This window comes from Centroberyx affinis, unplaced genomic scaffold (genome assembly GCF_046629955.1).
Source record: "Centroberyx affinis isolate AG114_WGS23_722 - 3 ecotype Tasmania unplaced genomic scaffold, CSIRO-AGI_Caff_v1 ptg002132l_1, whole genome shotgun sequence".
Taxonomy (NCBI): domain Eukaryota; kingdom Metazoa; phylum Chordata; class Actinopteri; order Beryciformes; family Berycidae; genus Centroberyx; species Centroberyx affinis.
The window spans coordinates 18815-33118 of NW_027280453.1; the positions used below are offsets into that span (position 1 = coordinate 18815).

General features: G+C 40.3%; 1 protein-coding gene across 1 annotated transcript in view; it reads right to left on the bottom strand.

Annotated features, from left to right (window-relative positions):
- Nucleotides 1-3130: 3130 nt before the first annotated feature.
- LOC139654653 (GDNF family receptor alpha-4-like) overlaps nt 3131-14304 on the bottom strand; it is a 53317-nt gene continuing 42143 nt past the window's right edge. Inside the window, exons 4-8 of the mRNA XM_071531777.1 lie at nt 10577-10922; nt 9674-9783; nt 8655-8795; nt 3987-4153; nt 3131-3712 (exon numbers count right to left, since the gene is read on the bottom strand). Coding sequence (XP_071387878.1) covers nt 3566-3712; nt 3987-4153; nt 8655-8795; nt 9674-9783; nt 10577-10922 — 911 coding nt within the window. The 3' untranslated portion in view covers nt 3131-3565. The remainder of the gene's footprint in view (nt 3713-3986; nt 4154-8654; nt 8796-9673; nt 9784-10576; nt 10923-14304) is intronic.

Sequence of the window (14304 nt, forward strand, 5' to 3'; positions counted from 1 at the left end):
GGTCATTGGTGTGAACCAAACTATACGTATGTGCTCATTGCCACAAAAGTATTCATGTCTTAACATGCCTGCTCTTGCATGTTTTTGATGAATATGTCGCTATAAATTAGTTTGATAGGAGAAATGTGGCAAATAGAATTTATTTTTATATGTATGTATATCAGTAATGCCAAATTACCCATCAGTCTCAACTGACTTTTCCCCATTTTCTTTTTTCATTCATCATATCCTCCTCAACAACCAAGGCTCACAGTTTGCATCTCACTTCATTAATAGATATAGAAATTATATGAAATGACAATGGTGCTCTCCTGTTTTGTGATTCAGGATGTAATCAACCATTACTGCAAAGCAAAAACCTGTATTACCATAAAAGGGAACTATTAGATTAGATGCAATGTGACAAATACACAAAATCTAGGCATGATATTATATAAAAGAAAGGGTCGCAAATTTGACATTCATCAAGCATGAATGGTTTAAAACAACTTAGTCGTCAGATTCGTTGCCAGGAGCCTACATGATGTTTTCTCAAACACCCTTTTCTTAAGTTACCAATTTAAGAAACATTTGTGAGAAATGTTTTAAAAAATTGTCATGCACTTTGTTGTTATAATCGGAGTGACAAGATTTTATGGGAGTGAACCTCCATTTTGACAAATTGTAGCATGGTTCATCAGAGAGAAGAGATGATTCTAAACTATGTTTGTTTTTTCCAGAACGCTGCACACTGAAAATGAAAATACATCACTCAAGGAGCAATGAGTTTGGACTTGTTATAAATCAGCTGAGCAGATCATATTCTGGGTATTCAGATTCATCACAGCAATCTGTTTCTCATCAACACTTGAAGTAGAATGAGCCAGGATTCTCCCTGTGGTGTTGTGTTTTGGAAGTCACTGCTCAGAGTGATTTCAATACCAATACCCGTGTATTACCTTGATGTAAACAAAGCAATGCATCCTTGACTTACTTATGGCAGAAATCAATGCAGACCCATTCCCTACCTTTTCCCATGCTGAGAAAGGACTGTCTTCAGGAGCCATAATTCTGAGCCTGAGACAACTTGGCTTCACCTGAGTAATTTTTCCCCCTGAGCGGCGCCACTTTGATAATTGTCAGATCACAGCCTTCTACAGTTCATCATTCTCTTCTATTTAGAAATGTGTGGTACACTTCAAGTTCACATCAGCATTCATATGCATATGCTGTTTGGTGAAGACTTTTTTTTGTTGATTATTTGGAAAGTTAATTGCATCTACATGCACACCATCCAGTTAAGTTCAAAGTGACGTTAAAGCAAACACACACACATAATACTCTACACATGAAATCTCTACATCGACATCAACTTCATAAAGCAATGATATAGTGAGAACCTGCATGAAGAGCTTCCCAAATGTTTTACTGGACTACTTAGGATGCTCAAACTCTCAAAGTCTCACATGTAGTTTGCTTGAATTTGTCTGTCTTTGTATGAGTTAAAAATGAAATTGTCAAAGATTTTTTTAGGAAAGTCACGGGATTGTGCCATTCTTAACTATTTTTGGTATTTAATAATTATTAGGTTACATAATTAGGTTGTCGCAGTTAGGGATTGATCATGCAAGTGAGGTTCACACTCAAAAATCCCCAAAAACACCTAAAGTGGATGTTGTTCAACACTGTAACACTGTATTTGTTTAACACTATAATAAGACATGTCTGTAAAAAGATGTAAAAGAAAATTACCTAGATTATCTTTAAATCATGCCTTTCTTGGCCATTGTTTTAGCACTTCCTTGTTTATTCTTTGCTGGCCTGCTGCAGCCGCCTGTGTACATGCACCGCTGTGCAAGTACTAAATAAAGAGTGAAAGTAGTCAGGTCATGCATAAACCGAAAATTAAATATATGCAGTACATGTCTCATTACAGAGTGAGTATCAATATGTTAAAACAGACATGCTTTGGGTGCTTTTTTTTTAGAGGTTGATTTTTGGAGCGTCCATTGGCTCTATAAGACTGTGTTGGAGAGCCAGGCACGCAAGAATTAAGCAGCGCTATAGTGATCAAAATTGATCGGTATGATAGAAAATGTTGGGAAAATATAGTGTCTAGGTTGATGCTGAGTATCAGTTATTATAAGTTATCCCAGTTATAGGACCAACAGATAGAAACATAGCTTTGTTCCCTCAGTCATCAATTTACTAAACAGTACATAAGGGGAAATCCTACAGTAACATAGGCATTAAGCGCTTTACCACATGCAATTATGACCCTTTGTATTATGTTCGTGCATGGATGTGTGTGTTTTGTATGGTGGACGAGGGGAGTGGTTGTTAGGTACGTACCTGTGTTCAGTTGTGGTGCTCTCATCCCCCCGAACAAACTGAAACGAGAGTGTATTCGCTCCCGCGTTCAATTCAACTGCATCAAACAAGGCATGTGTAGGAAGGACGGTTGAAAGAAGCTAACGTGTAAACGTCATGATCTGAGAACGTTTATTTGCAGCACTTGTACTGAATCTGATCCTGTTCGAAATTCACTGGCGCCTCCCCAGAACAGAAAATACTGAATCATTCATAACTGTCTAATCTCAGGCTCCACACTGTTATTTGCCACCACTCAATAAGTCAAACCATTCGCTCCTGCTCTGGCACAAAAAAATCTGAGCCCTGTATAGAAATGTTCACTTATACAATGAGAAATAAAATGGTATTCTGCTCACAAACACATAGTAATCCAACTACAGGTAAAGAGGTACTGTTTTTCTGATAACTTCCTTTCAAAGAAGTCCAAGGATTGGTGTTTTCTATGATCAGCTAGCGTTAGCGATAACAAATAAAGCAGCGTGAGAGAGTTTGACAAGGGGCCACAGTCTTCATAGAGGGTATGATTATTATGCCAAGGTTAATCTCATGTTCTCTGGGTTGCCACATCGCTCCTACATAGAGCTGAGGCGGTTGTCCAGGGTGGCTGAGAAAAATGTAGCTCCATTGTCTCTCCATCTCTACCATCCCAGTATTGATCAAAAATAATGGTCCTCCTTCAGTCGGTTGAGGAGAGTGGTATTAAAGCCCCATATAGTAAAGTAGCTTTACCAATCACTTTGTGCACTGAGAACAAAACAGAGACAAAGTTCACCACTTTCTTCAAACAATATTTCAAATAAGAGCTTTTTGTTGATAATACAAATCTTCATAATGGTATTGGCATACTTCACGTCTCGTATATCTGCAATATAATTTCAGAGTAATTCTTCAAGACATGGATATGGTCAGATAGCTGGGAGCTGTGTTAGTCCACATAAACAGTACTTTCACTTCATTTTGGCTCGACGTGATTGCGACAGCAATGTACAAATGTACAGATTGGCTTCAATCTGCATCAGTCTCTCCGAATCACACTCTGAGTGGGAATACTGGCAGGTGGAACTGGACCACGTAGACACAAAAATAGAAAAACAGATAAGCTGTACATATTTAGAGGGAGGAGTAGGCCACAGGGTCCATTTTCCTCAGAACTCCACCAATCCTCCCATCTGCTTGTTACTAGGAAGGTCCTCAGCAAGCGGCCCCACAGTCTTTAGTGTCCACTGCAGAGCAGATTAAGAAGCAACAACAGAAGGCTGGTGAAGGCAGCTTGAGGCATTAAGCTAGGAGGTGAAGCAGAGTTTGGGAGGCTGTTGGATGGCAGGGTGGAGCTGCCCAGCAGTTGTTCATTTCCCATGGCCTAGGAGGAGAAAGAGAGATCATTTTACAGTAGTCCCTCCAAGAAACGCTTCTTTAGAATTGTCAAGGTTAGCCTAAAAAATAAAATCAACTTGACACACATTACTTGACACACTGTGGGCAAAAAAAAAGTAAACTAGCTAAATTAAATCATACAGGTTAAAAGGTTCAAACAATGAGTCATATGTAAATGGTAATATGCAAAAATGGTTCACTGCTGTCTGCATGACTGTGCAAAGCTGCTGCAGCAAAGCCGGACAAGACAACTGGCCCACCTGCGTTGGTATTACTGTTTCCAGAATGTTCTGCATGGTTTCCATGGCATCGGGTGGAGAAGTAGTGCTCTGCTTTTCTCTGCCGTCGTGGCCTGGGATAGGTGGACTGGGTTGGCTAAGAGTGGGCTGCTGGTCTAATTCGCTTCCAAATGCCAGGAGAGCATTCCCTGGTACATCACACATAGAGAAATCACAGTAAAAAAAAATGGTTATTAGACTCCAGCAATATAAGTCTGATACATTTTCATTGCGATCCAATCACGTCTTATTCAATAACAGACGACGCCTGCAGTTCTGAATTGTACATTTTGCATGAGCAGCTTCACTGGGCCAGTGCTAGTTTGGATTTGGTCAGCAGAGGCGAAAAAAGAAAATACTCAGTATTCTCTTCAAGTATCCAAACTGCACCTGCCTCTCCACATCGACCTCATTAACTCATAGGCCATTGGCACTGGCCAAACAACTCTGAGACCTCTCTCTGTATCTTTTCTAGGCAGGGGGCCCGAGGAAAGACTGGCCAAAGATTCACCTCGTCGCACACACCAAGCAAAGACAGCCCTTGTTTATACAGGTTCAAAGATATTCACAGTTGCAAGACAAACAATAAGGACCATTAATTATTCACCTTCCATAGCAGGGGTCATGAGCAAATTGGAAGCAAGGTAGTGGATTGTCAGGGTGAGAACTAACGGGAGGAAACAGACGAAACTGAATGTATGAGTCACCCGTCACACATATGACTCCTGAAATAAAACTGACTCCTGAAATAAAGCTGAAAAGCAGTTGACCCAGGTGACGTTATGTTATGAACTGATCATATATGCCTACCTTTCATTTTTATAGTGCTATTACAGAGGTCTTTATGTGACCATAACACTCACAAAGGAGTCTGTTTCAGTCCACAAATATCTGTAGAACTTATTGCATTTTTACTTTTTTTTTTTGCCGACAGCCATCAGACTGTATAACGCTTACTGTGCAAACGGCGCAAACCTCAGCAGCAATACAAAATATACAAACAAGCCTGTGTTGCTTTTTGTATTCCTATGCTCTGGTCTAACTATATGACCTTTGCTGTTTCTGATCTGTACATACAGTGTGTCTGTACATTCATATAAATTATCACATATCTCTGGCCACCATTTCTGTATGTATGCTACCTCTATCTGTAAATGTGTTCCAATTGAATTAAAGGATAACGTTTTTTAATGCATTTCTTATCGTCAACAAATCCAATGAAAATAACAAAATCAACAATGATTTCCCACGTTCCCTTTTTTGCCATCAATTGTAAGCTAAAAACCTTTAAATACAGCTCACAAAGACATAGTTTCAATTTTAAAAATCGTTAACTGTTACCATGAAAAGTCAGGCTGTTGTAGTTATTACCAAATCAAATTCAAACGGGAACAAATTCTTCATTACATCGGGGACTATTTTCGGTGCTACGGAACTACTTTCCTGAGATCGCAAACGTTTTTACAGCCGGCTTATTAAGTTGTTTGAGGAAAGAGCCGGCCGGCCCGGTGCGTCGCAATGATAAAATATGCTGCCCAGAGCAACAGCATGGCTCTTTGACGTGTTTTTAAACGTTTTTTTAATACAATGGAGTTCTATGGCTGCCGGGACATGGCTTTATTGGGCATCGGCTACATGGACGAGATTTGTTGGCAAAACAAAAGCATTGCTGATTTTGTTATTTTCATAGGATTTGTTGACGGTAAGAAATGCATTAAAAAACACCAGTGTTGTCCTTTAAGTGAGAAAACAAGTGTGCACCTTACACACTGTCACTTTTCGGTACATGTGTCACCTCCAGGGTTTTCATTAGGTGGACAGCTAGCCAGCAAAGCACATAAACACATCCATACACTCTGTCTCTGTCTGTCTACATATGCCCTCCATCTGGCACATTTTTACACATCTTGTATAGTCTACTGTAGTTTCACAAATGTTTTGCTTCATATTCTCATTTCCCCTCTTTGATTATATATTAGGCTACATACTGTATATATATTGCTATTTTTATAACTTATTTCATACTGCACATATTTGATATTTGTTTTTGGTGTCCTCTTATAGCTGCCGTAGGTAAATTTGGGAGGAAAAAGATCAAATCTGCGGAAATTCAAACCAACACGAGTGTGAATAACACGCCTCCCACTCCTCCTAGTGAGTGACAGGAGGAGTGACTGACAGGACGGAGTCACGCCTTCTGCCTCAGACTTTCTCCTCATTGATCAGATGGGTTTCCACACGTTTCACTTTGAAATGAGAATAGTAGAGGAACGGGTCCACTGCTGTTTCAGATCCTGACATATTATCCTGTTTATCTTTGGCCACCAAACACAGTGATTTATTTTTATTACGTCTAAATAAATGTTAATCCATTAAAGTTACCAACTGCAGCTTTAAATTATTTCTTTACATTTGTTTTTTACACACCCTCTTAATGCTGTAATCAACATTTTTCATGCTTTCATTCATACATTTTTACCTTACATTTTTGTAGTGTTGTAATTGCTGGTTGTGTATGTTTATATGACCTTCTTTTCCTATATTCCTATTTATATTGGATTTTATTTCATCTTTCATTTCATATTTAGTTTGATTTTATATTTCTAGCTGTCACCACAATTTGGGTTTCAGAACATTTCCTTCTAACACTGTGATTTAAAGTGTAAATAGATGTTTCATTTGCTGAGCTCTCTAAAATAAATGGAAACTAATCTATATGAGCTCCATCTCAACCAACTATCATTATGCATATGAATAAATGTGATACTCAAGCGCCAACAGAGGGATTACATCTCTAAATAGGTTAAATCGGTGCCAAGAACAAGAAGTACTTTTCAAGAGGACGTTTCTATAAGTTTGTTTCAGATATTTCCCATCAACTGTTGTAAAAGCAAAGTACTTCAGACATTAGAAGGAGGAGGTTTAGTAAATATACAATTATTTAAGAATCACAGGGCCAACCTATTTCCATTTCAGCTGAACGCCCAGGTGGAATTACCAAGGACAGCACGAAGGGGGTGATTAATGAGGAGAGAAGACGGAGTGAGCAAGGAAAAGGGACAGCGGGGGAGAGAGAGAGAGAGAGAGAGAGAGAGAGAGAGAGAGAGAGAGAGAGCAGAGGATCTACAAAAGCAGAGGATCCCTCCTTTAAATGCTGTTTGAGCGTGTTGGGACACATCTGTCTCGCCGAATCCCATTGGCTCTGTCCTGTCACATTCCTCTATCATAATTTGTTCATTCTGCTTTTCAAGTTCAGCCTGATTTACTTATGTCCCCTGGTTGTCATCAGTGCAAATAATTCTGAACGGGGGATGTCGTTGATGATCATAATGAATTAACATGAGCTGTGGAATTATGTGCTTTCTGGAGAAACCATCCACATAGACACACATGGGCCATCGGTGGAATTGTGGGATGCAGCTAATTTGCTACAATGCTACAACGTTTCTAGAAAGATCTCTTTCTTTATGCCTGTTCACAGTACAAAAATATTATTTCTTACCATTTTAGGCTGCGTTCACTCTGCAGCTGTGCGTGTCCATATTCTGATTTGCCCCTCCCATGTGACACAGATTTGATGTTTTCTCAGTTTGAGCTGTATGGAGTCTCATTTTTCCACTCTGGACCACATGCAGGGTACATGCAACTTGTATTTAAACGCTCAAATCAGAATTTGTCAGTGTTGCCTAGTTTTACGTCATTCACCTGAGACAACTGTAATAATTCTGGCACCCGTGGCAGCTTGGCTGAGCCAGCGATGGCATGGAGGACAACGAGACACAACAGTGGAAAGAAAGCGTAGTAGCCGACTTGACTGGTATTTTGGGAGACACAAACTGCCACAAACTCTGCGGTTCTAAACGATTTTGAGTGAAAATTTGCAAACTATTCTTCATTCCAATTTAGATCGTAGCTTCTGTGGACGCTGGCCATAGTCCCATCTTACCGCCGCATCATGTTTCTGTTTGTCTCATCTGTTTCTTATCTCATTGTCATTGTCCATTTTATTGATTGTTATCCATCTTTGACTCAAGGTTTCTTCCATTTCTTTTCCTAATAAGGTTTTCTTGGGAGTTTTTCCTTGTATGCTCTGAGGGTCTAGGGTGCTTTGTTTTGTTTCCTTGTGCTTTATTTTGTTGCATACTGTATTGCATCATTTTGTTCTGTGATTGTTTGTTGATTAGTTAGATCTAGGCAGGCTCGCTCTCTGTAAAGTCCTTTGAGACATGCTTATGATGAAGGGCTACACAAATAAATGAACCTGACTTGACTTGTCTCAACTAGATGATGCAGTTTGTGTCCACAAACATTTTGCAACAATTGGGATCCCACTGCTGCTGGCCTACTTTTTCTGTAAACAGACAAGGTTGTTTTTATATTGTCAATCATGTCATGACCTGAAAAAGACCAATATGCCTCCCAGAGCCAGACTCTAACATGGGAAATACCTATAAAAACATATCACTCGATCCGCTTTGACTGTACAACACCAATAAAGCAGGGCAAATTTCACTAAAATAACAGTCAAACTCCCCACCCCCTGCCCTGCCAAATGAAAGCAAACATCCCTATCTAAACCCAACCTCTAGCCTAAAAAGCTGAGCCAGTAAATTCCATGGCAGAGGACGCTGTGGATAGAGTATCACTCACGGAGACAGATGTTGTCGGTGAAGTATTCCAGGAAGTCATAGCACTGCTGTCTCTGGTTCCCATTGGCTGTGGCTGAGCAGGAGCACCATGGGGCCACACTAGACGTGGAGTTGTCGATGTAGTTGGGGGTTATCGAACTTCCTGCAGAGAAACCGCACCGGGCCTCAGTCACTATTAAATATTCATTCTACAACGCTGTTTTCACAATGTTTTATATTCTGAAACATTTATGAACATTGCATTTTTCCATACACAAAGACGGAAGCAAAGGGAACTAATATTCTAGTGTTTTGATCAGAGTTTGTGTGCACTGACTATTATGTGATATCATTTGTTGGCTTTTATGGAGTTAGGAAAAACTCCAATTTTCTCTTTTAGGTCACAGAAGTCTTTGGCATTGGGCTCTTTTCTGTGGCTGCTTTTTTTTATTTATTTATTTTTCAACAGAGTAGAGGTGGGATTTCAAGTGCTTTAATAAATACAAGAGAGGAATGAAAATGCCAAGTGTGTGTTTGTGCTGAGGGGCACCATTTGAGGTTCTTGAAATGCATTAGGTTAGGTTTGCTCTCCTCTTCGCAGGGTGTGAAAAAGAAATGGCTGTTCTTTTACTGACCGTTCATAAAGCAAAGCCTGAGTTTCATTAAACACACTTTGCACAGAGTATAAACTGCCTCTGTTTTCCTGAAGCATGTAATGAGGGGTTCTTATGCATTTTGTCTTAGACCCTCTTGAACTTCATCTACTGGTGTAGCACGAGTTTCATTTCTCCTCCTCCACTCACTCTTTACCTGTTCTGTATTCATTAATTTACCCTCTATAGCCCACTTTCCCTCATTCCTTCCTCTCTAAATCTCCATTTCAATATACACTTCTTTCCTTTTCTCACATACCATATGGCCAACACCTCCTTTCACATATTATTTACACGGTTATTCCCTCTCTATCTCTCCTCCCCCACCCGTTCATCTCATCATATTTCCTCCCTTTAATGTGCTCTTACCTCTCATGTGTGTACCTACCTATGAGCCCTGTGTAGGCGAGGAGACAGACTCCATAGTTCCCTTGCTTGCAGCCATTGGCAGACGATTTGGTGGGTTGGCAGTCGTATTGAAACTGCGCCAGGCGAGACCTACAGAAGCAATGCAACGATACACTGGTTATCAAGGCCGTGACAAATCCCAGTGCTTATGTAGTGGTTTTATGTAGAAAGTTTGCGGGTTCTTTTTCATTCATACTTTTCCACCTTTACTTGCCCACTTAATTAAGAGTTTTTGCCTCCCTACATAAAAAAATATCGTTGGCCATGGCCGGGACTGAAAGCAGCGGACTGTAATGTGATAGTGATAGAAAGAGTAATATATTTCATCCCTCAGACCTGGGATCATTAGTAAAACCCTCTGAGTGTAATGGGGCTGTGAAAAATAATGGCCATGACCAGAGATAGCAATGAGCGATAACTCTGATCCATCTGGCTCTTTATCTGTGCTAAATATTTAATGTGTTATTCCAACAGGCTCTCTGGGGTGTTCTAACTATTGGTGGTAGAAAGCTTCAGGGTAAAACAACGGGCCATTTTGTTGATTGAATGGCTGTTTGTTTGGTTTCGAAGAGCCATGATACTAACCAGCGTTGGACCCAAAATGGTGAGTACGTCTAGACTCGATATCGAAGGAATACTTGGAAAACTAGGAATACTGAACTGAACACTGGTTTGCTGATTTGGGTTACCATGAAAAAATAGTTGAGCTGGGGTTACAATGATATTATAAGGATCTGTTATCCTAATGGAGCTGGTGCGAGACCGTGCTTTACCCTCGTAGCCGGCTAAGTGAGAAATAACTTTAATATCCATTATTGCGATGAGAGAAAGAAAGATTGAAATTTAAATAAATGGAAGCCAGACAAAGGCCTTTTGTCCTAACCTGCACACATAGTCAGCCTTGCAGATCCGCATCTGTGTAAGGCAGCTGGGCTTGTCCACGCCTTCATAAGAGCAACTGGGCACAATAGTCTGCCTTCGCCGCTCTGCGCATGCCGTGTCTGTACAAGGGCAAAAGAGCAGCTCGTGTGTGTAGTCGGCGGGGACGCGGTCAAAGAACCTGCGCAGAGCCTTATTGCATTTAGCCCGGATGCACAGGCCCGACTTGGCGGCGGGTTTGATACAAGCCGAGACATATTCTGTGCGAAGCTTCTGGCACAAGTCGTCCACATTGCAAGCCTTGGCCGCGTCCAGGCAGCGGTTCACAGTTGTCATGCCAACGTCAGAGTCTGTGGATGTAAGTAAGGTTGAAGGCAAGAGTAGATATCAGTGGAAAAGAAATAGCAGTATAGACTACAAAGGTTTTGTGTTTATGCGGTGAACATTGGGGTATGTTAACTAGCCTGGCCTCCCGAAATTTCATGAAATGAGCACAATGTCTTAAAATGCAAATACATGTTCCATGGTCGTATGTGAGAGAAATTTCCCGCCACAAAATGATTACGTGGAGGAAACATGACTAGAAACAGCTGTAGTTTGACACTGAAATAGCGCGGTGGAAATTGATGGTGTGGAAGCTGGTGGATTTACCTTCAACTCCAACTACCTGGGTTCAATTCCCATCTCATCCCACAAAGTTTTCTACTGTGAGAGAAGTTTTTACTGAAGGTTTTTCTTATTTAACCAAGACCAAAACCTTACCTAACCGTAACCAAATTGTTTAACTTGCCTAAATGTAACCGTTAGCTAACCTTTTCACGTGCGGAACACGTGAAAATAGCGTGTCCAGTTCATGCTATTGTCACATAGTCCTTTCGTGATGGAGGAATGTAATCATTACATTATTTGTGTTCACTACACAGAATCTGCGTTTCAAAGTTTGTGCTCATTTCACAAAATATCATTTCATAAGAGAGATGTGTTGGAGGTTACAGTATGCTGTTTCCTTGCAGCATTATCAGTAATATTTTGTTACAGTAACGTACAACATCTTAATGTTCCCCTGAAGTCATGATGTGTGGCTCTGATAAAAAAGACACAAATATGAGGTTGTCAGCTGAAGTGTTGTCATTTGATTGGTGATACTGCTAGCCACATGCCCAGCAGTCTGAATTTAGCAATTTTGTTAGAAGGTGCTTTTGGGAAATCCAATGTAAAGAATGAAGAAAAATGTACAAATAATATCATGAAGGGAAGATGAAAAATGTCAATACATAAACCCTTTTGCTAGCATTATAATTAAATGTTTGTGATATGTTATGATCTGAGAAGTTTTTGAAACTGTTGTTAAGTGGCAATTACGGTTGCCTGATAGCAACCTTTTAGCAACCGTTAGCAACTGTTTAGTTTGCTACTTTGCTGAAAACAGCCTGAAATAAAGCTGAAATTGGCCTGGGTCAGCCAGCCCACTCCTTCACCAGAGCATTTCAGAGTGCGGCTCCAGCAATATGATGCCCTGAGTAAACACACCAGATTATTATATCCTAGTGTTGTTTGCACAGTCTTGCACTACTATAATATCAGCACAAGTCTTTATACATGAATGAAATCTTTATACAGGAAATAAGTCAACGCTCCTTAGGGCTTCATACTTATTCCATGCATTTCCATCATGCTCATTAAAACTATCATGGTATGTTGTTACATTGCACTGCTAGACTCTCACCATGAAGCATAGACTTTTGTTTATATGTAGTAGAGTGATATGCATACTCCACTGCCCAATTTCGCCCGCTGTCCTCTTGCACTGAATGTGACCTCTTATCCTCTAAATGTGTGTGAGTACCTTCCTATGGCTATTGCTACATTTGTCATTTCAAGGTGACTTCAATTATCCAATCACACCAGACACATTAATTAACTGGTGTGGATGCACAGCAAACAGTAACAGTGACCATAAGGCTTAAATGGGTGCTGCTCTGGCTGCTGTTATAAAATTGGGTTTATTGGGGTTGATATTGTTTGCGTTTGATGTTTCGGATTAGTCTTTTTCATGCTCATATGATAGAATTGTCCTCCAGCATTACTGAAAACTGTTTTACCGAGTGAGATAATTGAGAAATGTTCTGTATGGCATTGCATATTAATATTACAAGCAATGTAAAGTAGTAGAGAAGGATCGCATGAGAAGGTAATATAGATACAGGTTTAAAGAAGGTGGCACAGTGGCGCAGTGGTACCGCCGTCGCCTCACAGCAAGAAGGTCCTGGGTTCGATGTTGGCACTGGGGGCACGTTCCCCCCATGCCTTCGTTGCCTAGTGCCCAGGTGGGTTATCTCGTAAAAAAGGGCCTTTCTGTGTGGAGTTTGCATGTTCTCCCCGTGCTCACCTGAGGTTTCCTCCATATAACACCACTAAAAACAAGCAAGACGATCGTCGCCTGACCAGCGATGGTCAAATAAAAAAGAAGTTGGTCTGCACTGAAGCGCTGCACTGCAAGCTGCCCACCGCTCCTGGCCTGCCCATGGAGGAGGACGAGCCAGGATGGGATAAATGCGGGGAACATATTTCACGACGTGTGTGCATGCATTGTGAAAAATGGTTGCTTGTGACAGTAATAAAGTAATAAAGACGGGTTTGTCCGTCCTGTTTCCTGTTTTTCCTCTTCCTAAGAAGCCACAGGAATTGCATAATACCCATTTTCAGGCCAAGTGTGAACATAGGGCATAGGGTCTCAATTATCTCACTCGGTAAAACAGTTTTCAGTAATGCTGGAGGACAATCACAATATCTGTGATCACAATATCTGGTTATCTTTGGAATCAGATCTTCAAAATGACAAGTGTAACCATATGTTAGTTTGGTGTTACGTCTCTGCACCAGTGTCACCAAGACACATTCCTGTGCATTTATTGTATTGGGAATAAAGGTTCCGATTCAGATAGCATTCTGAATGTATGTTTGGTGTGAGAGGGAACTCTGCTGCTCAGTGTACCAACTTCTAAATAAACTTTTTATACACACGCTGCCTTGGAAATTAGTCCCCAGGTGAGCACTTTACGCGGGATAGGCGATGCTAATCATTATGTTAGAAGTGCTTGAAGGATGAGTCATAATTATATCTGCAGTATGTTTATAGGCAGCCTGATCTCATGAAATTTTGTGAAATGAGCATGATGTCTTAAAATGCAAATAACTTGTGAATGTGAAGCGAAGTGAAAGAAATACGTTTCCCCACCAAGAAAGGATTACATGGAGGAGACACGACTAAAAACAGGCTGTAGTTTAAAATTAGTTATAGCAGTTGTTGTGGTTGGCGTGGTAGATGGATGTATACACTTGTCTTCTCATGCATAATAACTGACAAGTTTTCATTTTTTCATTTTTTTCTCATTGAATCAAGACCAAAACCTTACCCTAACATTAACCAAATTGTTTTAGTAGCATAACTTTAACCAAAGTTGTTTTACTTGCCTAAACTAAACATTAGCTAACCTTTTCACATGATGAACAGGTGAAAATGGCTTCTACAGTTCATGCTATTGTTACATAATCCTTTCATGGTGGAGGAATATAATCTGCGTTTCAGAGTTTGTGCTCATTTTATAAATTTTTTAAGACTTTTGTTTGTTTGATTTTTGTTCTAGAAGTATAAGGCTATGAGAAACAAAGCATGATTCAGACAGGAATAAATTTGAGTTAGCAACACAGAAAAGTAACTGCATTCATTAA